The sequence below is a fragment of the Lipotes vexillifer genome, unplaced genomic scaffold, assembly GCF_000442215.2.
Source record: "Lipotes vexillifer unplaced genomic scaffold, Lipotes_vexillifer_v1.1 scaffold298, whole genome shotgun sequence".
In the NCBI taxonomy this organism is placed as follows: domain Eukaryota; kingdom Metazoa; phylum Chordata; class Mammalia; order Artiodactyla; family Lipotidae; genus Lipotes; species Lipotes vexillifer.
This window is the reverse complement of record NW_006793272.1, coordinates 672681-699283: the sequence shown is the minus strand read 5'-3', so window position 1 is coordinate 699283 and position 26603 is coordinate 672681. Positions and strand designations below refer to the sequence as shown.

The 26603-nt window shown below is 39.1% G+C and overlaps 1 protein-coding gene across 4 annotated transcripts in view; it reads left to right on the top strand.

Annotated features, from left to right (window-relative positions):
• CHRDL1 (chordin like 1) overlaps positions 1-26603 on the top strand; it is a 116166-nt gene that overhangs the window by 10019 nt on the left and 79544 nt on the right. For all 4 annotated transcript variants that reach the window (XM_007466300.1, XM_007466299.1, XM_007466298.1 and 1 more), the window contains 2 exons: positions 17344-17456; positions 20068-20161. In XM_007466300.1, the coding sequence (XP_007466362.1) occupies positions 17344-17456; positions 20068-20161 (207 nt within the window). The remainder of the gene's footprint in view (positions 1-17343; positions 17457-20067; positions 20162-26603) is intronic.

Genomic DNA, 26603 nt, shown 5'->3' with positions numbered 1-26603 from the left:
TTAATATGTCTACTAGACTGGATTGTCAATTATCAGATGCCCTAAGCAAAGTTTATATTAACGTTATTTTTTCTATTTAAAAACAGATGCTCATTTAAAATATATATATACCTGAGGCAACTCTTTATTTATTTTGGGCTGTTGGGTCTTTGTTGCTGCATGTGGGCTTTCTCTGGTTGTGGCGAGTGGGGGCTACTCTTTGTTGCGGTGCGCAGGCTTCTCATTGCAGTGGCTTCTCTTGTTGCGGAGCACGGGCTCTAGGCGCACGGGCTTCAGTAGCTGTGGTGCCTGGCCTTCAGTAGCTTTGGCTCGCGGGCTCTAGAGCGCAGGCTCAGTAGCTGTGGCGCACGGGCTTAGCTGCTTCGCGGCATGTGCGATCTTCCCGGACCAGGGCTCGAACCCGTGTTCCCTGCGTTGGCAGGTGGATTCTTAACCATTGCGCCACCAGGGAAGGCCCATATGCTCATTTTTTAACACTCAGAAGTACATAAAAGTATTAGGAAAACAAAAGTCATTGGTAATCTCAACATTTACATTAATCATGGTTAATTGGCATATAGGCTTCTAGTCTTTTTTCTACGCTCAGCTGTACATACATATTGTTTTATAAAAATGAAGCACTATCTTGTAGTGAATTTGGTTTATTATGCCAATTAACGACTGATTCTCTAAAATGCACCTGTAGTGGAGATATAACTCATGTTGTCTAAAGCGAAAGCTGAATATTTTAGATGCCAGTTGCAGAACATGCAAAGTTGATCCTGTTGTGAAAAGTTCAAGAGCACAACTTGAATTCTTGACCAAGCAGAAAGTAAACCCCTTTTAGCAGAGACTTGTGCAGCTGAGGTGCTGATAGAAAAAAGAATTTGTTTTTTTCGAAGAAGAGCTTTGATTTTTGCCCAAAGTCCTATGCCAGATGACAAGTAAGAGATGATTTTGGCCAGAAAAATTATTCAGATCAGGTTTCACCAGCTGAACAGCCTTTCTGTAAAAGGATCTCCTATGGCCTCATAGTAAAGACTAATGAGAATACCATCAAGTCCCAGTTATCCATGTTAATGGGAGATAGAAGGGCATAATGAATTGAAATTTCATGGAAAATCTCCATTTCTCAACTTAGCCAATAATGTCTCCTTGTTCAACTGTCAAACCTCTTTGAAATATGGACCCTTTTCTTCTCGTTGAGTCTGCCCACCTGCTAATAGAAAAGCTAGTAGAAAAGGCAGGTAGTGGGAAGGCCATGGTGTGCATAGGCCACTCAATATATATTAAGTTGAATTGATTTTGGACGAACGATCCAACAAATAGGAATAAGGTAATTAACCCCCAGATAAAGAGGAATAAACTCTATACTCAAAGTGAAGAACTTGGCTTTTTCCTGGGTTTCCTTTTTCATTGGCTTCCACAGCCTGGAAATGAAGTCTTAAAGCCGTGAGGAAATCTGACTGAGACTTCAATTCTAGAAACCCAGTTTCCAGAGAAATAGGACCCTTTGTTTCTGTAGTAACTACTACATCCTGCCCTTCCTTCATTCTGCTTCAAGTCTGATGAATGGCAGAAGGAAAGTACTTGGGCTTTTAATTTTTCCTTCACTATTATAGTAGTCTTTTTTTTTTTTTTTTTTTTTTTTCCGTATGCAGGCCTCTCCCTGTTGCAGCCTCTCCCATTGCAGAGCACAGGCTCCGGACGCGCAGGCTCAGCGGCCATGGCTCACGGGCCCAGCCGCTCCGTGGCATGTGGGATCTTCCCGGACCGGGGCACGAACCCGTGTCCCCTGCATCGACAGGCGGACTCTCCACCACTGCGCCACCAGGGAAGCCCCTAGTAGTCTTTTTTTAAAAAGATAAATTCTTAAGGAATTTGTTTACTTGATTTGTCCTCTCATATAATGAACAGCAAAGATCCATCTCTCCCTTTCTACTGACTGTATGTGTTATAATAAAATAAATATTATTGTTATACTTACATGATGATGTATCTACGGTAATAGCTCTTATCGAAAACAACTCGTGGGAATATTTTCTTGCCTTTAGACTGGTGATGAAGTTATTGACCTTTTTTTAAAAAAAAAAAAAAATTTATTTATTTATTTATTTGGCCGTGTTGGGTCTTCGTTTCTGTGCGTGGGCTTTCTCTAGTTGCGGTGAGCGGGGGCCACTCTTCATCATGGTGCGTGGGCCTCTCACTATCACGGCCTCTCTTGTTGCGGAGCACAGGCTCCAGACGCGCAGGCTCAGTAGTCGTGGCGCACGGGCTTAGTTGCTCCGCGGCATGTGGGATCTTCCCAGACCAGGGCTCGAACCTGTGTCCCCTGCATTGGCAGGCGGATTCTCAACCACTGCGCCACCAGGGAAGCCCAGTTATTGACCTTTTGACCTAGTCCTGGGTGCTAGACAGTAATGGTTGGGCAAAACATTGATGGCATAGGGGCACATCTCTGTTGTTTACTTTTTTTCGTCATTGTTTCTGTTAACAGGGGCCCCTAAAGTAGCAGGGATTGCCACTTTTAATTAGGGCCAGCTGAACCATTTGAAAAATAGCTATGATGATGCAGGTTGAAGGTCCATCTCAAATGTTAGTTGGAATTCCTTTGGGATCAAGTTCTACTCAACAGATACCATGAGTTAGTGGTAAGTCACGAATTCTCCAGCTGGTATCTCTCAGGCACTGGCAAGTGATAAGCTTACTTTTCTTGCCTATATCTCCTAGAAGTTGGGGAGGCATCATTGTTTCAGTAAAATCAGCTCACTTGTGCTTCTTGTCCAAGATGATATACTGGAACTTTAGGTGTGGTCAATGATGCTGTGTAACTCATGAAATTCACTCCTGGGTGACGACAAAAAGTTTTTAAAAGTTCAGTCTTATAAGCATGTGCTGAAATGGACTTTATCGTAGTTTCTGAAAATTGATCATTGTTCGGTGTACTCATGGAGAGATCAGCTATAATTGTGCTAACTGCTCAATCTTGGACAGCCATGGTAAAAAAATGTCTTAAAGATTATAGTGTTTACTTTTGCTATGTAATAGAAAAAAATCAGTGTCAGTAATTACAGAAGCATTGTTTAATAGCACCAGTGATGTTACTGTTTAGCTCCTTGTCTCTGCCTTCAGTTCCTGAATTTGCTCCTCCCAGGAATAAGTGGATTTCTGTCTGGGGCATAATTGGCAAAATCCCATGTTTCTGAGGTAATAGGACCAAGGTACTTGATGAAGACCATTATATTTGCATTTATGGTCGGGTTTCTCTCCAAAGTTAATGTTTGAGTAAGATATTTTCATCCTCAAGATGCATAGTTTGTAAGACACTAGTTTCGTAATATGAGATAAATGCCATGTGAGTATTATGAGGAAAGGGCTGATAGGTATAAAGCGAATGAAAAAGAACCTTTAGCTGGGGTACTCTTGGCTTCCCAACTAGATATCATAGCCTTTGAGAGCGTGGTCACTATTTCATACTTTATGATTTATCATTGAGATGGATACCAAAAAAAATGCAAAATGCAGTCTGCCAGCTGTACCATCTCATATACTCTATTTGAGCATGACTTGACTTCACTACAGACAGCACCTTATTCTTTAAAAGGTGAGCAAAGCTGTGACTCAGAGGTCGGGTGGAAGGGCATTTTGAGAAAAAGTTAGGCAAGAATGTGTGGAAGCCCATTATTTTTCAAGTTCTAAAAGTGGCTGACATGCACCTTACAACCATGTAGCAGGACCGGCAAAATGCTATAGTGGTTCCAGTCCTTGGCTCTGAGGCCAGACTACTTAGGTTTGAATTCCAGCTCCATACATTGACTAGTCATGACAACTTAGGCAAGTTACCAAACCTCCCTGTGCCTCAGATTCCACATCTGTAAAATGGGGCTAATAATGCGATCTACCTTGTAGGGTTGTGGTGAGAATTTAGTGAATTTCTGGATGTAAAACCCTTAGAACAGAACCTGGCTCATAGGAAGTGTTCAACAAATTTTGTTGTTGTTTTCATTATTACTATTATTATCATTCTCATCTGGCTCTATGTTTTTCAGGACCTGGTTCCTTGGCTCCTTTTTACATTTATCATCTACTTCCTTAGCCTTTGAGCCAAATTTGGAGCAGGAAAATTTAGATCACTCAGTTTCACACATTGTCTACCAATACTATTTAGAGGCTGAATTTGGGACAAACAGAATCTATTGGCTGAAGCAAGTTATTTGAATTATCTGTGGGTTTTTTTTTTTTTTGCGGTACGCAGGCCTCTCACTGTTGTGGCCTCTCCCGTTGTGGAGCACAGGCTCCGGACGCGCAGGCTCAGCGGCCATGGCTCACGGGCCCAGCCGCTCCGCAGCATATGGGATCTTCCCGGACCCGGGCACGAACCCGTGTCCCCTGCATCGGCAGGCGGACTCCCAACCACTGCGCCACCAGGGAAGCCCTATCTGTGGTTTTCATGAATAGTGGTGAGCTCAGGTATACTGAAATGATCCATTTAATAGTGTCCATGAAATAACCTGTCTTAAAGATATTTCAGAGAAATGATAGCAACTTGCTTAAAAGGTATATATAAAGAATACCCTCCTTGTGGCATCGCTGTATACTGTCCCTTTGGAAACAGACTTTCCTGCAAGTTAGAATCTTAACAATTTGGATGTGAGTATTAAAAATATGTAAATGCACTTGAAACCCATATTTTGACAGCATGTCTTATTTTAGTGCTTGCTTAATCTTTCAGGGGTCCTTATCTTTTATTATCCCATTTCTTTTTCTTCAAGAAAGGAATAAATCACACAGCCATGTAGATCACATCGCTGATAATGAAAGCTCATCCAACTTCATATTTTTAGTAGGTAGATCTGATGTCAACTTCTGAGTGAGCTAATTATTTCTGACAGAATAATCCAGAATCAAATACATAATACACAAGCTTCCGTCTTACTTTGCGATGCGGATTTAAATCGACAAAGTAATTTCTAGCTTACCGCCATCCAAGGTAAGTGGCTGAAGAACCATACAAGTAAGGCAATTTATGCTAGCCTAATAATGCCACTTAAGTAGGCTCCTTCATGGATTTGCTTCTAAGCATATACTCAGATTCTTTCTGATATGTCTAGATAAGTTGTATATATGAAATACAAATAACTTAGGTGTTTGTCATTTAGATTATAAATTTATTATAGAGAAAAAGTCATTCTCCTCTCACCAACATGTGGAAGTTTGCAAAAGGTGCCTCATTTTGATGTTTGTTTTGAGAAATTCTTGATTGTGTCTCCTCAGTTAAAGATGCAGGGATTGTTAAAAATCTTTCCTACTCCATTCTAGAACACCATGGAGCAGAAGTCTAATTTGTGTGTGTACCAAGAAAATTGTATTCCTAAGATTTGGCTGAAAAATATACAAGTTATGTCTGCAAAGTAATTTTGATTTTTCTGAGTTCTTTTAATTAATAAATGGTTTTGAGCACTTGCATTTAGTCCAGGAATATAGCTTAATATAACAATATTAATAATAATAATGGTAATATCATAAAAGGGGAAATAAAAATACTTACTAGAAATGAATATGTCTTCAACCTTCTTGATAAAGAAAAAAAGAAATATTGTTTCCACTTCCCTCACCAAATTTGCAAAGTTTTAAGCAATTAAAATATCCTGTGTTGGACATTTTCACACACTGCAATTGGAAAGTAAATTAGTGTAGCTTCTCTGGAGGGCAGCTTGACAATGTAGATCAGGTGTTTAAAAGCATTGAAAACCTTTGACCCAATAAATCTACTTCTAAGGATTTATATTAAGAAAATAACCAGTATTGCATACACTGGTTTATATCCAAGAACATATATATTTTTAATTTATTTATATTTTGGCCACACCACATGGCATGTGGGATCTTAGTTGCCTGACCAGGGATCGAACCCGGGCCCCCTGCAGTGGAAGTGCAGAGCCGTAACCACTGGACTGCCAGGGAAGTCTTTATATACGCGGATGTTTTTCATGGAAATTTTTTTTAAAAAGAAAGAGAAGGAAACAATTTGATACCCCCAAATAGGGGATGGGTTAAGAAATTATGGTTCAATTGTGTTAGTGGAGAATCATGTTACTAGGCATGTGGTATGGGGGAAATATTTAATGGCACAAAAACGTCCACAATGTGTTAATTTTAGAATGTAGTTTACAAAATGTATTGGGTTGGCCAAATAGTTCGTTTGGGTGTTCCCATAATGGGAAAACTTTAATGGGAAAACGGAACGAACTTTCTGGCCAACCCAATATATTGTATATGCTGTTAATTTTATAATAAACAACTTTATACACCTTTATGCACAGAAAAGAGACTAGAGACTAGAAAGAACTTCCAGCTTTTGGTCTGACATGTAAAGAGCTTCGAAGTTGTCACTCCCATAAGCAAAAAGCTTAAGGAAGTGAAAATCAACAACTCCTCTTAAATGAATCAGAAAATTGAGGTCACAGGGCAAACTGCCTTGTGTTTTTGACTCTGAAAACTAGAAAGACAGGCTAATACAGTTACCACTGCTGGATCCTGGTAGGAGCACTTAGCAGGTAGTTGACTAATTGCTGGCAAAGGAGCATGTTCTAGCTTGGTAGAGAAAAACTCTTTCTTCATGAGTTTTACCTCCAGAATACCCACCAGGTTCTCAGGTTTGGTGAAAAATTCCTAACTGTTTCAGGGAGAGGAGGGAAAAGGTAACCATTTTGAAATAAGCCCAGAGCTCTTTATTCCCCATAACTAAGGCCTGGCCTCAAGGGAAGTGATTTTACCAGAGCCTAACTGATTTTTTTTTCTTTAATAAATTTATTTATTTATTTATTTATATATTTTTTGACTGCATTGGGTGTTTGTTGCTGCACGGGGGCTTTCTCTAGTTGCGGCAAGCGGGGGCTACTCTTCGTTCCAGTGCATGGGCTTCTCCTTGCAGTGGCTTCTCTTGTTGCAGAGCACGGGCTCTAGGCACACGGGCTTCAGTAGTTGTGGCACGTGGGCTCCAGTAGTTGTGGCATGTGGGCTCAGTAGTTATGTCTTGTGGGCTCTAGAGCACAGGCTCAGTAGTTGTGGTGCACAGGCTTAGTTGCTCCGTGGCATGTGGGATCTTCCCAGCCCAGGGCTCGAACCCACGTCCCCTGCATTGGCAGGCGGATTCTTAATCACTGCGCCACCAGCGAAGTCCCTGATTTGGGTTTTATCAGAGCCTAACCAACCTGGAAGAAGGAATATATACCCAACTCCACTAACCGTCCTGTCTCACCTACATTGATGGGGAGGAGCAAAGTTAATTAGCACTTTTGAAGGTCACAGCTCAGGGACATGGATCACTAAAAGACTGAGAGCTAATTATACAATTATAGAACACTTCTCCTTCCCCCACAATTTACTACCACATCAATTGGACTCCTGTATAATAACAGGAGATTGAAAGGACTGCAAGCCTTAAACACTATTTAAGAAGGAGAACTAAGGAAACCCAAAAGCAGTGGGGAGGGGATAAACAAAGACACTAGGCAAATTTTAGCCTCTGACACCATGGCTACAAAAAAACAGTAAAATTAGCCTAACTCCTAGCTAGATTAACATATAATCTCACACTAATGCTCTACTTACCTCAGTTACTTTTCCCCAGTACATCGTGTCTGACTTTCAACAAAAACTTACGAAGCATGCTAAAAGACAAAAATATCAATCTGAAGAGAAAAATCAAGCATCAGAACCAGGCTCAGATATGGCAGACATTTTGAAATTATCAGACTTGGAATTTAAAATAAATAATATTAAGGTACTAAGAACTCTAATGAAAGAAGTAGGCAAAATGTAAGAGTACATGGGCAATGTAAAGACAGAGATGAAAACTCTAAGAAACAATCAAAAGGAAATGTGAGAAATCAAAAACACTGTAACAGAAATGAAGAATTCTTTTGATGAGCTCATCAGTACACTGGGCATGATTGAAGAAAGAATCAGAGAGCTAAAGATATGCCAAGAGAAACTTCCCAAGCTGAAAAAAATAATTAAAAAAATTCAACAGAATATTCAAGAACTGTGGGAAAATTACAAAAGGTGTAACGTGTATGTAACAGGAATACCAGAAGGAGAGGAGAAAGGAACAAAAGAAATATTTGAAGTAATAATGGCTGAGAATTTTCCAAAAGCAATGACAAACAGCAAAGCACAGATCCAGGGAGCTCAGAGAACACAAAGTAAGGTAAATATGAGAAAACCTACACCTATGCATGTCATATTTAAACTACAGAAAATCAAAGACAAAGAGAACATCTTGAAAGATGCCAGAGAGTTTATGTCATAGAGTGTTCTGCCTTTGTTCCCCTCTAAGAGTTTTATAGTGTCTGGCCTTACATTTACATCTTTAATCCATTTTGAGTTTATTTTTGTGTATGGTGTTAGGGAGTGTTCTAATTTCATTCTTTTATATGTAGTTGTCCAGTTTTCCCAGCACCACTTATTGAAGAGGCTGTCTTTTCTCCATTGTATATTCTTGCCTCCTTTATCAAAAATAAGGGGACCATATGTGCGTGGGTTTATCTCTGGGCTTTCTATCCTGTTCAGTTGGTCTATATATCTGTTTTTGTGCCAGTACCATACTGTCTTGATTACTGTAGCTTTGTAGTATAGACTGAAGTCTGGGAGGCTGATTCCCCCAGCTCCATTTTTCTTTCTCAAGATTGCTTTGGCTATTCAGGGTCTTTTGTGTTTCCATATAAATTGTGAAATTTTTTGTTCTAGTTCTGTGAAAAATGCCATTGGTAGTTTGATAGGGATTGCATTGAATCTGTAGGTTGCTTTGGGTAGTATAGTCATTTTCACAATGTTGATTCTTCCAATCCAAGAACATGGTATATCTCTCCATCTGTTTGTATCATCTTTAATTTCTTTCATCAGTGTCTTAACGTTTTCTGCATACAGGTCTTTTGTCTCCCTAGGTAGGTTTATTCCTAGGTATCTTATTCTTTTTGTTGCAGTGGTAAATGGGAGTGTTTCCTTAATTTCTCTTTCAGATTTTTCATCATTAGTGTATAGGAATGCAAGAGATTTCTGTACATTAATTTTGTATGCTGCTACTTTACCAAATTCGTTGATTAGCTCTAGTAGTTTTCTGGTAGCATCTTTAGGATTCTCTATGTATAGTATCATGTCATTTGCAAACAGTGACAACTTTACTTCTTTTCCAATTTGATTCCTTTTATTTCTTTTTCTTCCCTGATTGCTGTGGCTAAAACTTCTAAAACTGTAGAAAACTATAGACCCAATGCAGCCAAAAATAAATAAATAAGTAAATTTATTAAAAAAAAATAAATTGTTGAAAGAAGAAAATCCACCAACCTTGAATTCTGTATCCAGCAACACTGTCCTTAAAAAGTCAATGAGAAATACGGATTTTCTCAGACAAACAGAAATTGAAGGAAATTTTCACCAAACAACTTGCCTTGCAAGAAATGTTAAAAGAAATTCTCCAGGAAAAAGGAAAATAATATACCTTAGAAACTCAGATCTATATAAAGAAAGGAAGAGTGTTAGAGAAGGAATAAATGAAGGTAAGAAAAAATCTTTTTCTTGTTCTTAATTGCTCTAACAGAATAAAGTTTGTTCAAAATAATAATAGCAACAGTGTACTGAGTGATTATAGTTGATGGAAAAGTGAAATGAATGACAATGATTTTATAAAGGATGGGAGAGAGGAATTGGGAATACTCTACTATAAAGTACCTGCAGTAACTGTGAAGCAGTATAGTGTTATTTGAAAGTGGATTTAGATTAGTGTAAATGTGTACTGTAAACTCTAGGACTACTACTAAATTTAAAAAATAAGTATTATTGATATGCTAAGAGAGGAGAGAAAATAGAATAATAGAAAATGCTCAAGTAAAGCCAGAGAAAGCAGAAAAAGAGTGGAATACACACACACACACACAAAGAAAAATATATCAAGGGAAATGAATAGAAAATAATTACAAATATGATCAGTTTTAATCCAACTATATCAATAATCACTTTAAATGTGAATGGTCTATATACGCCAATTAAAAGACAGACTATCAAAGTGGATTATAAAAATACAAGACCCAACTATATGTTGTCTACAAGAAACACACTTTAAATGTAAAGATATATGTAGATTAAAAGTAAAGGGATGGAAAAAGATATAGCATGCTAACACATACTAATCAAAAGAAAGTGGGAGTAACTATATTACTTTTAGACAAAGTAGACTTCAGAGCAAGGAAAATTATGTGTATACCTAACAGAGCATTAAAAGCTGTGACGCAAAAACTGACAGAACTGCAAGAAGATACAGACAAATCCACTATTACATTTAGAGACTTTTATACCCCTCTATTAGTAATTAACAGGATCCAGCAGGCAGGAAATCAGTAGTGGTATAGTTAAACTGAACCACACCATCAATCAACTGGATCTAATTGTCATCTTCAGAGTATTTCATCCCACAACAGTAGAATACACATTCTTCTCAAGCTCACATGAAACATTCACCGAAATAGACCACATTCATGGGTCATAAAACACACCTTAACAAAGTTATAAGAATATAAGTTATACAAAGTATGCTCTCAGAACACACTGGAATTAAACTAAAAAATCAATAACAGGCTATCTACCTTACGTTTGTTAGTATATATATGTCCATGTCTCTCTCTCGCCCTAACACACCTCACCCTTCCCCCTCCCCAGCCGCATGGCACAGGGAAACCGGCTCGGTTCTTTGTGGCTATCTGGAGGGGTGGGATAGGGAGGGTGGGAGGGAGGGAGACAAAGAGGGAAGAGATATGGGAACATATATATATGTATAACTGACTCACTCTGTTATAAAGCAGAAACTAACACACCATTGTAAAGCAATTATACCCCAATAAAGATGTTAAAAAAATAATAATAAATTAACAAATTGGAGGAATTAAAAAAAAAAAAAAATCAATAACAGGGCTTCCCTGGTGGCGCAGTGGTTGAGAGCCACCTAGAGGGGTGGAATAGGGAGAGTGGGAGGGAGGGAGACGCAAGAGGGAAGAGATATGGGAACATATGTATATGTATAACTAACTCACTCTGTTATAAAGCAGAAACTAACACACCATTGTAAAGCAATTATACCCCAATAAAGATGTTAAAAAAATAATAATAAATTAACAAATTGGACCGCAAAAAAAAAAAAAAAAATCAATAACAGGAAGATACCTGTAAAATCTCAAAATATTTAGAGATTAAACAATATACTTCCAAATAGCACATAGGTCAAAGAAGTCTCAAGTGAAGTTTCAAAATATTTTGTATTATATGAAAATAAAAATATAATTCATAAAAATTCATGGGATATAGTGAAAGCAGTGCCTAGAGGGAAATTTATAGCATAGAATTAATATATTAGGGGAAAAAACAGGACCTAATGTCAACAATCTAAGCTTCTACCTTAGGAAACTAGAAAAAGAAGAGCAAATCAAACCCAAAGTAAGCAGAAGAAAAGAAATTTTTAAAAATTAAAGCAGAAATCAATGAAAGTGAACCAGGAAAACAATAGAGAAAAATCAATGAAACCAAAAACTGGTTCTTTGAAAAGATCAATAAAATAGATAAACCTCTAGTCAGGTTAACTAAGAAAAAGAGAGAGAAGGCACAAATTACTAATATCAGAAATGAAAGAAAGGCCATCACTACTACCAAAAGCATAATAAAAAATATTATGAACAACTCCATGCCATCATAGTGATAACTTAGGAAGAAACTTACCAGTACCTGTGAAGATGCAACCAACCAAAACTCACACAAGAAGAAATAGACAATCTGAATAGGCTTATATCTGTTAAAGAAATTAACAATCTTCCAAAACAGAAAGCACCACGCCATGATGTACTGGTGAATTTTACCAAACTTTTAAGGAAGAAGTAATACCAGTACTACTCTACTATCGGTTCCAGAAGATAGAAGCAGAGAGAACGTTCTCTGACTCATTCTATGAGACCAATATTACCCTAATACCAAAAGCAGACAAAGACATGATAAGAAAGGAAAACTGCAGAGTAATATCTCCCATGCCCAAATCCTCAACAAAATTTTAGCAGATTGAATCAAACAATGTAGGACAAATCCAGTCAAGTGGGATTTATTCCAGGTATGCAAGGCTGGTTCATCATTCAAAAATCAATTAATATAATCCATCACATCAGTAGGCTAAAAAAGAAAAACTACAGGATGATATCAATAGATGCAGAAAAGCCATTTGACAAAAGCCAACACTATACAGCAAACGAGAAATAGAGGGGGACTTCTTCAACTTCATAAAGACCATCTATAAAAAAATCTACAGCTAATACCACACTTAATGGAGAGAAGCTGTATGTTTTGCCTCTAAGATCAAGAACAAGGCAATGGTGTCCTCTCTCACCATTCCTGTTCATTGTTGTACTGGAAGTTCTAACTAATGCAATAAGGTGGGAAATGGAAATAAAGTGTATACATATTTGGAAGGAAGAAATAAAACTACCTTTGCTAGCAGATGACATGATTATTTTAAAAATCCCAAAGAATCAACCAAAACACCCTCCTAAAATTAACAAGCAATTATAGGAAGGTTTAAGGATATGAGGTTAATATATGAAAGTCAATTGTTTCCCTATATACTATCAATGAACAATTGGAATTTGTAATTAAAAACAATACCCAAAAATGAGATACTTAGATATAAATTTAGCAGAATGTGTATAAGATCTATATGAGGAAAACTACAAAACTCTCAGGAAAGAAATCAAATAACTGGAAAGTGATTCCATGTTCATGGATAGAAAGACTCAGTATTGTTAAGATACCAGTACTTCATGACTTGATCTATAGATTCAATACAATACCATTCAAAATCCTAGCAATTTACTTTGTGGAAATCAACAAAGTAACTGAAGTTTCTGTGGAAAGGCAAAAGACCCAAAATTGCCAACACGGTATTGAAGAATATCAACAAAGTTAGAGAACTGAAACTACCCAACTACCCAACTTCAAGACTTGCTATGAAGCTATAGCTATAGTAAGCTATAGTAATTTAGACAATGTGATGTCATTGAAAGAATAGACAAATGGATCAGTGGAGCATAGCCCAGAAATAGACCCACACAAATATAGTCAACTGATCTTCAACAAAAGGATCAAGGACAATTCATTGGAAAAAGGATACTCTTTTCAACAAATGGTACTGGAACAACTAGACATCTGCATGCAAAAAATGACCATAAAAAAGTAACTTACAAAGTGGATCAAAGACCTGAAATGCAAAACTATAAAACTTCCAGAAAGTAACATAGGAGAAAATCTAGGTGACCTTGGGTTTGTTAATGAGTTTTCAGATACAACAAAAATATGCTCCATGAAAGAAAAAGTTGATAAACTGGACTTTATTACAAGTGAAAAATTCTGCTGTGCCAAAGACACTGTTAAGAGAGTGAAAAGACAAGCCACAGACTGAGGGAAAATATTTGCAAAATGCATATCTGATAGAGGACTTGTACTGAAAATATACAAGTAACTCTTAAAACTCAACAATAAGAAAATGAACAATGCAATTAACAAATGGGCAAAAGAGCTAAACAGATACCTCACCAAAGAAGATACATACCTGGCAAACAAGTATGTGAAAAGATGCTCAATTTCAAATGTGATTAGGGAATTGCAAATTCAAACAACAAATGAGATACCACTGCACACCTATTAGATTGTGGAGACAGCAGGAACTCTCATTCATTGCTCGTGGGAGTGCAAGATGGTACAGTCACTTTGGAAGACAGTTTGGCAGTTTCTTAAAAGGCTAGATGTAGCCTTACTCTAAAATCCAGCAACCACACTCCCAGGTATTATGCAAATGAGTTGAAAACTTATGCCACACAGAAACCTGCACACAAGTGTTTTTAGCAGCTCTACTCACAATTTCCAAAAATTGGAAGCAACCGAGATGTCCTTCAACAGGTGAATTGAGAAACAAGCTCTACATCCATACAACAGAATATTATTCAATGATACATGAGCTGTCAAGCCATGAAAGGTCTTAGAGGAATCTTAAATGCATATTTCTAAGTGAAAGAAGTCAGTCTAAAAAGACTGCATACCCTATGATTCCAACTATATGACATCTTGTAAAAGACAAAACTATAGAGACAGTAAAAAGTCAGTGGTTTTTGGGAGCTGTGGGAGTGGAGAGGGAGAAAGATGAATAGGCAGAGTAGAGGATATTTAGGGCAGTGAAACTATTCTGTATGATACTATAATGGTGGATATGTGTCATACATTTGTCATAACACATAGAACTATGCAAAGAGTGAGTTCTCATGTAAACTATGTACTTTATTTAATATTAATATATCAGTATCGGTTCATTAATTGTAACAAATGCACCACACTAATGCAAGACCTTAATGCCAGGAAAAAGTGGGGGTGACGTGAAGAGGGGATATATGGGAACTTTGTGTACTTTCTACTCAGTTTTTTGGTAAGCCTCTGTTGAAAATCAATAGACCCATAAGTGTGGGTCCTTGTCTGTGTTTTGACTCTCCATCCTATTCCATTGGCATATTTGTCTAACCTTTTTCCAACACCACACTATCTTGAAAACTTTAGTTTTATATTGCCTTGAAATCACATAGTGTGTGTCTTCCAACATCTTTCTCTTTCAAAATTGTTTTGGCTATGCTGCTTCTTTGCCTTTCTTTAGAAGATGTATGACTATTCAGATTATCTATCTTCCTTGAGTAAGCTTTGGTAATTGTGTCTTTCAAATAATTCATCCATTTCATCTAAGATGTTAACTGGTGTAAAATTATTCATAATATCTCCCTTTTATCCTTTTAATATCTGTAGCATCTATAATAAAGACCTCTCTTTTGTCCCTGTATTAGTAATTTGCATCTTCTCTCTTTTTATCTTTGTTAGTCCTGCTAGAAGTTTATCAATTTTATTGATTGTCTTCGAGAACCAGGTTCTGGTTTCATTCTTTTTTTTTTTTTTTTTTTCTTTTTTTGCGGTACGCGGGCCTGTCACTGTTATGGCCTCTCCCCTTGCAGAGCACAGGCTCCGGATGCGCAGGCTCAGCGGCCATGACTCACGGGCCCAGCTGCTCCGCGGCATGTGGGATCTTCCCGGACCGGGGCACAAACCTGCGTCCCCTGCGTCGGCAGGCAGACTCTCAACCACTGCGCCACCAGGGAAGCCCCATTCAGTTTTTTCTATTGATTTTGTTTTCCATTTCATTGACTTCTGTTTTTTATTATTCATTCCTTCTATTTACTTTCGGTTTATTTTGTTCTGTGTTTTTCTAGTTTCTTAAGGCATTGATTTGAGATTGTTCCCCTTTTCTAATATAGGTACTTAGTGATATAAATTTCCCTCTAAGTGCTTCTTTAGTTGAATCCCACTAATTTTGATATGCTGTGTTTTTATTTTCTTTTAAATTACTAGATACTTTAAATTATTATAATTATTATTAAGTTATTAGATACTTTCTAATTTCTCTTTTGATTTTTTCCTTCAATCCACAGGCACTTTATGAATTACCAGCATATTAAAAGTGGTTTCTTCTTGTGCTGGAACTGTGTGAATGGAATGTTTCTTTATTTTCTATATACTTTTACATTTTTATTTTTTCTTTTTCTGTGTTTTCCAATTTTCTGCACTGAGCAGGCATTACCTTTCTAATTAGAAAATAATCAATTATTATAAAATAACACTCTATGTTTTGTAGCACTTTATAATTTACAAAGAGCTTTATCTAATTCTTCAACATTTGCTTGAGAAACATATAATCCATGTTTCATAGATGCTGAAAATTGAGATTGACAGAGTTAAATGACTTGCTCGATGCCACACAACTAGAGCTAGTTAGGATTCAGACCCAGATTTTCTGACTCCCAGTTCATCGTCCTGAAGAAGTTGGAAATAAAGGTTTGAAAAGTAAAAATGAATTTATCTTTTGGAAAGCTGGAAAGAATCACAGAGGGTTTTTGAAGCAATAAGTGACGCTTGAGGCATTTATCACAGTGTAGTTTTAATTTGAATCTCTGATTACTAATGAGGTTGAACATATTTTCCTGTTTATTGCCTGCTCTCGTTTCTTCTCTAAATTCCTCTTCATGTGCTTAGATCATTTTTCTATTGGATTGGTTGGTCCTTTACTTATTGATTTGAATGATTGGAAAATATTCCAGATGCTAACACTGTATTTATATTAATAATTTATTTGTTGGAAATATATTCTTCCTGTTTCTTGCTTATCTGTCTTTTTTTTATTCTTTCAATTTTGATCATCAAGGCAGTATCTACTGGGGAGTGTGTGGGGAAATTAATGTGTTTGCAACAAGAGGTGTCTCAGTTTATTTTGACCTTGTATGATGGGAAGGAGGATGGGAAGCAGGAGACAGAAGAGGATGGGATTGGAAGACAAACCACACGATTAGGAAATTCATTTACTAGTCATTTGTCAGTTGCTTACAGTTATTGGCCACAGTGTTCTGGGCCATGTGATAGATGGAGAGTGAAGAATAAATGTTTTCTACATTCGAGGACCTTTTACCTTAATGGAGAAATGAGAGATGTAAAATAAGACAAGTAACACAGTATGTGCTCACGTAACTATGGTACAAGATAAGCTGTGGCTATCAAAAATTATATTCCAGCAAAGGGGAAGGAGACATTACTTTTAGTTAATTGAGAATTGTTTAAGCAAGAAGTCTATACGTTGAGCGAGAATAAGGACTGTGTGTGTTTCTGCTCAGCATTTTATCCCCAGCACTTAGCAGAGTGCCTAACAAAGATCAAGTGCCCAAATATTTGTTTAATGATGGAATGATGTTAGCGTGTGTGAGCAAAGCCTTTTATAGGGACCTAACACAATGTGTTTAATTCATCACTCTACACCACCACCAGGCAGCTCTGAGAATGTTCTGATCAGCATTTCAGACATTAGCTTCCATTTCCAAAGCAAGGTAACACAGCCTTTTCCAAAAAGACACACGGCATGCTCCCTTATCTTACCATTATAATAGCAGTAGTCCAAGATTTTGGCTTCACTGTCAGGCAAACCTGAGTTTGAGTCTCATGTCAGTTACTAACTAGTTATATGACTCTTGATTTCCTTCACCTATAAAATGAGACTAATAGTGCCTACCTTACTGGGTCATTGGAGAATCAAATAAGGAAAGCATGTAAAATACTGAGCCATCATAGGGGTTCTATAAATATTCCCTATGCCTCTTCTCTTGATGTACACTAAAATGGATGGAACCTGTGATTGCCTTTGGATTTTGTGATTGGTCCATGTTTTCTAACCGGCATATTCTATCTCCTCCCTCACAGATTCAGAGACATATTGTGTGTTTCAAGACAAGAAGTACAGAGTGGGTGAGAGATGGCATCCTTACCTGGAACCTTATGGGTTGGTTTACTGCGTGAACTGCATCTGCTCTGAGGTACAATCTCCGATGGCATTTGATTTCCTACTTTGCTCCTCAGCATGCAGAGATGCTTTCAAGTGCCTAGATGGCCAGGGAGCATGAGTGATAAAAACGTAAAAGGAATTAGGAAGCAGATTGTAAGGAAAAATACACATCTCCTGTCTTTTTCTTCTGTTGCCTTTTGGCTTGATTTTCATGGGATCTCGATGAGTATTTGCTATAGATGGATACTTAATGGTCTCTTAGCCAAATGATACAGGACATGGAAAAAGTGGAGTGGAGGAGAAAGCTCAATATAATGCCTGGATTGTGAGACAGTGTCATTTTTGAATACCACTTTCAAGCCTGGCCTTTAGAGAAGAGATTAGGACAGATTATAAACTGGTTCATATGGAGAGTGTATTTTATGTTATTTCAGCCAATGACTGTAATTAGGATTGAGGTTGTGAAACCCTGGCCTGTACCTTGTGAGGATTAGAGTTCTCTTGGCTTGGCCTTGGCTTCAGTCCAGTCACTCAGAGAGGCATTTGGACAGCTTAAATGCCATCTTTGCAATAGCCAAAGCAGGTAGTCCCATCTTTCCATGGCCCTGACCCAGGACCACAGCTATGGTGCATCTTTCCAAACAAGCCTCTACCATCATATACTAGGCCAGGGTTTCTCAGCCTCAGCCCTGTTGACTCTTGGGGACAATTTCTTGTTGTAGGGAGCTGTCCTGTGCATTGTAGGATATTTAGCAGCACCCCTGGCCTCTACCCACTAGAAGCCGGTAGCACCAACCCCAGTTGTGACAACCAAAAATGTCTCCAGACATAGCCAAAGTTACTTGGGGAGCAAAATGGCCCCTGGTAGAGAACCAATGCATTAAGCCAATTGGGAAAGGAGGCCTTGTACTAGGCCTTGAGGATTGAGAATTCTGAACATATAGAAAGAATTTTCAAGACGAGCCTCTCACTTGAGACCTCATGGATGAACTGCAACTCCTCGCTAGCGCCCAGGTAGAACAGGAACACTCACTTGCAAGCCTGATTCTTTTGCCATTTGAATAGAAACTTGGGCTTTCAGAATTTTGAGCATGTGGAAACCTAACCTTCAGGCAACATTAGGTGGTCTTAACAGGCCACAGGGCTCTAGAATCAAGACAGACCAAGTTTCCAAGCCTGGCTCTGCCACTTCTGAGCTGTGTTATGTTCAGCAAGTTATCTAACCTCTCTGAGATTCCTTCAACTTCTTCTCCTTTAAAATGGTATAATGGTATTACCTATTTCATAGGGTTATGGTAAGGATTAAATTCACTAATCCGTCTCAGTCGCCTAAAACAGTGCTTGGTCACAGTCAGTATTCGAGAAATGCTAACTGCATAACATCACTATCATTATGGTTATTATTTTTATTAACCTATTAACTCTAGAACAGAAATCAGTATAAGGCATTAAGGAGGAATCAGTTGAGACCTCAGCCAGGTGCAGTGATTTCTGATATGCTTTGGTGATCTCGCTTCAAGATGACACCACCTGGCTCTGAGGAGTGTGACATGTAAGGAGGCTCCGTGGTGTTTCCAAACGCAATGCTCCAAAAATTTATTCTAGAAGATACATGAGAAAAGAAAAAGATTTGTGGTAAGGTGATTCAAATTGGGGTAAAAGAAGCCTGCCTCTTTAAATAGCTAGGGCAGTTATTAAATAGAGCATCTGGAGACTGATTAACTGCCTGGTATGGCATGATTGTGTCAGATTCTTGACCCATCGCATTGGAAATGGACAGCTGACCCTTGGGGGATGAGGCTTTGCTATCTGCAGGGCAGTGATAATGTTACTGTGATCCCAATGCCAATGGCTCAAGTGCTAGGCATCTTCTCTCTACATCCTCTTCATTACCCTCTTCCCCCACAAAAGCCTGATGGATACAAGTAACCCGTACTTCAAATGAATTATAGATGGAAAATGTTAATGCAAAATTGATTTCCAAAGTCTTCCTTTGTTCTAGCAATGGCTGAAAGCTGCCAGAGCTAGGGATCTTGTCACTGTAAATCAGGCAGGGACCCAGTCTCCCCCTCCCCCAGTCATACTAGCTAATCAGTTCAATTCCAAACTCTAGCTTGTTCTCAGTAAAATTCTGACTTGAAAAGGAAACGAGAAGAAGGGAGCACTCAGTCCTCGGGACCAAGGAAGAGTTATGTAGAATCCAGGGTCCATGTGCTAGGGCTATCTCCTTGCCCAGGCGTGGGTAGCAGCTCAAGGGACCCATTGCTCATTAATCCCTTCCTTCCATGACATTGGACAGGTGATTATGAAATCACACTAGGCTCTTGGAAAAGACGTGAAGAACTGGGGAGTGGTAGAAACGTCACAGAGCCAAGTCAGAAGAAGCCTCCCAGTAATTGTGGGAGGCTTTGAAAACTGGGGCAGTAGTGATCCTTAGAAAAATATGCCAGTAAGCTATCAACCAACCCAGCGGAGGTGCTAGTGATGAGAAAAGGAAAGAAAATGCTGATTTCATTCAGTTTCTCGGGAATGTGTTATTCACTGTCTGGGTGAGTCCCTGCATGACTGTTTCCCAAATTGACATGATCCCAGTGACCTTGAAAAACATTTATTTTGTTATTGTTGTTGCCTCTCTCTTTCAGAACGGGAATGTGCTTTGCAGCCGAGTCAGATGTCCAAGCCTTCATTGCCTCTCTCCCGTGCATATTCCTCATCTTTGCTGCCCTCGCTGCCCAGGTAAACCAGTTCGCCTCTTTCTTTCCTGGCTCTCCCTCTTCCACCAACCCACCCCTTTTCCCTAATTCCTCAGAAGGGGAAACTTCCAGACAGGAATAACAATAGGACACTTTCAGGCAGCGCGTGACCGGCCTCTAAATACTGTTTATAGCCCAAGTGGGCTCTTCAAGGCTCTAATAAGTTATTGGGTACCCAGTAACAGATTTTCATTAGGCTTTTAATCATTTGAAGGTGGATGTCAACTGGGGGGAGGGAATTGTGGCCCAGAGATTTTTCTTCCATAACCAGCCCCTTCCTGCCATGGGCAGCAGACACCAGGGGAGTTGTAGCATGGAGGCACGTGTCCTACACAATTAGTGCTGGAATTGCATTTGAGCATAGCTTCTAAATGATGAGGGGCTATTCAAAAAATCAAAGGAGCTGAACCAGTGGGGTTTATGACAGTATAAAGCTGCCTGCCTGCTCCAGACTGTACAGTTATTATGTATACATTGTTCAGAGCAAGGCTAAGGGGAAGGCAGGCAGAGACTTTTCCCCAAGGCTATTAGGATGTCTGCCTTCATGGTTTGTGGCTAGGGTGTTTGAGGCAGGGGCTGTCTCAGTGACACTTTGTTCACATCTGGGGCCTGGCTCCCACACCAGAGGCATGCAAGCACGGAATGATTCAGGGAATGCCCGTGGGCCTGACAGCAGTCCTAGGTAAGTGATCATCTTGCCATCTAGGTAGTAGAAGCTTTGTAGTCCTGTGAGTTGATTCTGTTTCCCTTGAGGACAGAGCTGGGGTCCATGGGTGGACTTTGCGGGGTGGTTAGCAAACCTTTTAAAATTGTTTGCAGTTTTTGGTGTAACAATGTATGTGTGTAAATTCCTTTAGAGAAGATCCATAGCTTTATTGGTATTCCTAAAGGGGTGTTCATGACCCTAAAAACATGAAGAACCCCTAGCCTCTGGCATAAATGATGCTTTTTAAAAGTAGTGAGGAACTTCCAGAACTTACAAGAGGGAAACCAAGAGTGTCAGGGCAAAAATGGTAAGAATGAGGCTAGGAATGAGGTTCAGTGACAACTCGGTTAACTGAAATGTTACAGGAATGGAGATTTTGCTGAATAGAGAAGAAACCCCCAAGACCTTTTTGTCACCACCTTTATAACTTATACTTTCTTACATTGGTAAATACACTCTGATTCTTCGGGAGTCTTTCCCAGATGGCAAAAGATCATGCCATGTCACAGGTTTATCATTCTGAGTATTGGTGACCATAGTATATGCTTCAAGATATGAGAGACTGACTTGGCATATCATCAACCTAAAGGTTGTTCTTTGAAATAAAATAAATGAAGTTTACCATTCTTGTGTGTGTTTATTTGCTTCTTCTATTTAAACTGGATTACAAGGGTGTAGTATGGGAGGATTCTTTCTTTTTTTTCATCTGGCAGGTTGCCTGTCAAATAGCCTTATAAAAGCTGCTGATCCCAGAAGTCTCTAAAAGTGGTCTAATGTCATAGGAATTGATCTAAATGTCTGTGCAGAAATTGTTCTTTCCTGGGAAGGAGGTTGGGGCAGGGCCCAGACATAGAGCATAGGGTGGAAGCGCACAGAGTGGAAGATGGCTGTCATCTACCCCAGCTGCATAACAGGAAGCAATTACTGAGAAAAATGGAAAGTATAAGCTAGCAGTTCTTTTGAGAGAAAAAGAAAGTATTAAAAGAATTGAGGTCATAAGTCCCAGAAAAGATAAAATGGAAAGAAATAAACACCATTATCTTTAAGAAGACTTTAAAAGCCCATTTTATGGAGTATAGAAACCAGCTGTTCATTTCCTTTGCCTTCTTGTTCTCGCAGGTCACTTCCTTGTGAGTTCATTTTTCTTGTTAACTGTAACCTTTAACAGTTCTTTCCGTGGGTAGTGATACTGAAGTTCCCTAATCCTTATATGCAAAAATGTTTTTATTTTGCCCTCATGTTTTTAAAATATTTATTTATTTACTTAGGCTGTGCTGGGTCTTAGTTGCGGCACATGGGATCTTTAGTTGCAGCAGGCAGGATCTATTTTTTTAGTTGTGGCATGCAGACTTCTTAGTTGTGGCATGTGAACTCTTAGTTGTGGCATGGATGTGGGATCTAGTTCCCCAGTCAGGGATTGAACCTGGGCCCCCTGAATTGGGAGTGCAGAGTCTTAACCACTGGACTTCCAGGGAAGTCCCTTGCCCTCATTTTTGAACGATACTTTGACTGGGTATAAAATTATAGGTGCACATTTATTTTCCCTCAGCACTTTGAATATATTAATAAATGGTTTCTTGACTTCCTTTGTTTGTGGATAAGAAGTCTGCTCTGGGCTTCCCTGGTGGCGCAGTGCTTGAGAGTCCGCCTGCCGATGCAGGAGACGCGGGTTCGTGCCCCGTTTCGGGAAGATCCCACATGCCGCGGAGCGGCTGGGCCCGTGAGCCATGGCCACTGAGCCTGCGCGTCCGGAGCCTGTGCTCTGCAAATGGGAGAGGCCACAACAGTGAGAGGCCCGCATAACGCAGGAGAAAAAAAAAAAAAAGAAGTCTGCTCTTTGATTATAGTTCTTTCATAGGTAATCGTCTTCTTCTTCTTCTAGCTTTTAAGATATTCTGTTTTCTTTGATGCACACAATGAGGTGTTTTGATATATGATTTGTTTTTATTTAGCCTGCTCAGCACATGATTTTTTTTTCAGCCAAAGGACTCAAATTTCTCTTCAATTTTAAGTCATTATTTTTGTGAAAATTACCTCTCCTTCTCTCTTTTTGTTCATTCTTAATCTTGTCTTTGGTATATGCCATTGCAGCTCATTTAATTTACACTCTGAGTCTCTTAATGTCTCCTTTATTTTTCCCCCTAATGATATATTGGAATACTCCCTATAATGATATATTACTTCAACTCTGTCCTCCAATTCATGAATTCTTTCCCCAGCTTTTTCATGCCTACTATATAGACTATCTGTTGGGTTTTATTTGTTGTTTTATTTTTAATAACTGTATTTTCCCCAATAACTGTATTTTGAATTATTGATATATAAAAATCTACAAATTGCCATTTTATAAACCCCTGTAATTGTTTCTTGGGGTCTTATTCTCTTATTTATTTCTTTAAGGTATTTAAATATTTATTTAAAGTCCATTTCTGATTGTTCAAATATCCATTTTTTTTCAGCTGTGAATTCTCACTTTCATTGGGTTTCTTGATAGCTTTTCTCAGTTCCAGATTTCCGCTTGTTTTCTAAAATTTTTGTTTAAAAACTCATCATCCGTGGGGTTCTTGTCTTGCATAAGTCCTTCCTTTCTTGTGGTATCATTGTTTCAGGCCTTGTAGTTCACTTAGCACTAAACCAGGTCATAAGTTGGTGTCCCACCTTGGGACCTCAGCTGCAGCTGCCCATCTTGGGCCATCTGTCCATGTGAGGGAACCACCTTGGGTGGGCAGAGCTATGTCAGCCCCTGTTTACATGTGAGGAGTGTGACTCTAGTCCCCAGCTTTACATAGGAAGCCATTTATAGGCCATAGTTCTTACTCAGCTGTCTAGATATAACTGTCCATATCTGGTCCCAGCTGCCAGTGGACCATATCACTTTGGCCCCCATTTACTGCTGTACTTTTGCCTGTGTTTTATTTCATAGAGAGTTTACTTTTGTTTCTGAGGATGATTTTGCAGTTTTAAAGTTTTATTTATTTATTTATGTTTACTTTTATATTTCGTCTCTCACTCTTCTTTGTTCAGAAAATAGCAGGGCGTTTTCTCACGTGCTCTCTATGCCATATGGAACTGGGATGCAAACCAGCTATTCTTTTTTTTCTGTTGAAGATAAAACAAGAATAAACAGGTTTAAACCATAGCAGAGAAGAATGGAGTTTGATAAAAGAAAGAACTTTGGGACACACTGGTTGTTAAATCCTAGAATAAATGACTAAGGAGAATTTTAGTCTCTTTACTGCATATTTCTGGAAATAAAAAGCTACCCACCCATTTGAGAGAGTTGGCACAGTTTTGCTTTGAGACAGGGCAATGGATGTGATGAGTCCTCTGTATTCGTTCCACCCCAATGATTATTAGACATGAGGAAACTCATGCCTTCAGGGCCACAGGAATGTTTGGTCAAAGGAAGGGGCTCTAGTGTTCTGTCTTAAGCCAATGGAAGGCACTGTGATGAAAACGTCTTCACTGAAAAATAGAATATTTAAAGCCAAGATGATGAGCAAGTTCTATATCAAAAAGGGAAAACAAACAAGGAAGGCATATATGCAAGGTTTTACATACTATCCTACAGCAGTAGCACCTTCAGGGAGTGTTTACTGGGTAGTGATGGACTTTGTGGGAAGGGTCTACCTGCCATGCCTAGAGCCCATCTTCCATTGGAGGGAACAGAGGAGACTTCACCCCCTATCTGTTTCTGTGTGTCCCAGGGCTCTTGCTTTCTAAACTTCTTACCCCCTGAAATTTCCAAGGTTCTCACCTGCATTTGAGGTTGTCTCCTGTAGCTCCTGCTGACCCGTGGAAATCAGAGTATGCAGACTGCTTTTCCAGAATTACCAGAGAGAAATCGATACCGATTCCCATGAAGAGCAAGTGAAAACTTTTTCTCCAGCACTTCCCCAGGCCTCCATGGCAGAGATAAGTCTTGGTCACATACCACAGGGCTCTACTGGGTCCAGAGGCTGTGGAAGGTAGAACATTCGTAATGAAAAAGTCAAGACTGCACAGGAGTGAGAAAGGTCATTAAGTTCATCCCAGTCTCTAAGCAGGACTCTCTGTTGTCCCTGATGAAAGATTTGTAGGAATGGAATTCCATATCTTCTCTTTTGGGGGAGTTGAATGGTAAAGGGGGAAGGGGGAGAGAAAGAATATGACTTGCTTCCTTCTGTTCTTTAGGTATAATTTTTATCACCAAAAGATGACTTTTATAGTGACCAGGAGCCTAAATCACGATATTATCTAACAGTTTTCTTTCTTTTTTTAAAACTTATTTTTATTCCTATTTTATTTATTTTTGGCTGTGTTGGGTCTTCGTTGCTGCACGCGGGCTTTCTCTAGCTGCGGTGAGCAGGGGGCTACTCTTCATTGCAGTGCGCGGGCTTTTCATTGCGGTGGCTTCTCTTGTTGCAGAGCATGGGCTGTAGACCGTGGGCTTCAGTAGTTGTGGCTCGCAGGCTCAGTAGTTGTGGCGCACGGGCTTAGTTGCTCCACGGCACGTGGGATCTTCCCGGACCAGGGACTGAACCTGTGTCCCCTGCATCAGCAGGCAGATTCTTATCCACTGTGCCACCAGGGAAGCCCCACTAACAGTTTTCTGAAATGGCCATTCCATTAAGAATTTGCTATTCAGAATTAATAAACTTGGGTTCCCTTAGAGGTATTCCAACATTTCCCAGGTCATTAAAGAGCTGTTATAAATTTGCCAAAATATCTGATTTGATCTCTTACCAGAGACCTAATCCAGTGTTTGCTTTTCAGCTAGGTATGAAGAGGTTTAGTTCTATGATATGGTTTTAATAGAGAGAGTGACAGTGTGGTTTTGCCAAGAGAGGCACTCCTCACCCCAGTCTTTCACATTCCAGGCAGGGTAAGGAAATAACCTTTCCACAGATGCACGATAGTCTGTGTGCTCCCATAAGGAGATGCTGGAAGCCCTGTGCCATTTCTCTCTCAACAGGAGTTGGGTAGTGAGCTAGCTAGTGAATACAGGCATTTCTGCTATAATGCGATATGTGCTTTTCTGAAAATCCTCCCATTCTGCAAAACTGTACACTGAAAAATAACAAGCTTAAGGAAAAAACAGGATTGGAGCAAACAACTCTAAACTTAGCAACTTTGTAACTAGAGTACTAATAAAACAACTGTACTAATAGAATACTAGCATGGTTTAAAAAGTCACCTTAGATTTCTAATAAAGAATGTTACAGTCAGTAGAGACTTCATCCTTTAAAATGGTGACTTTAGCTTGAAGGAAGGGGGTATAAGGAAAGGTTGAGGCCGCTGAGTGATAGAGACAAGAGAAAAATGCACAAGATCAGAAAGAATCATGTGATAAGCATTTAGAAGACCGAGCATACGGCCAAACTGAGCCAAGAAGGAGAATGTGAGGTGAACAGGAATAGGATAGAGAGTACTGTGTTCCTTCGTGGTTTGCTGATTTCAGTTGTGTTAGTGTACTTGGCATTCAGTTGCTGTCACTTGATGGTACAAGATATGAATTTGCTAAGGAAAATTATGTATGAACCAATGCAATTTCTGTTTTATACCAACATCTTTCTCTTATCTACCACTCACATATGAACAAGTTTGGATTACACAAATCTATACTATAGCAGAAACAGACTACATAAGATAGGAGGTAGCTATATGGCATTTGGCCTTGGACAGTTTAGAGTGAGGGCTGCAAGTCACTCAGCCACTCTGAATCTGTTTTTTGGTCTGT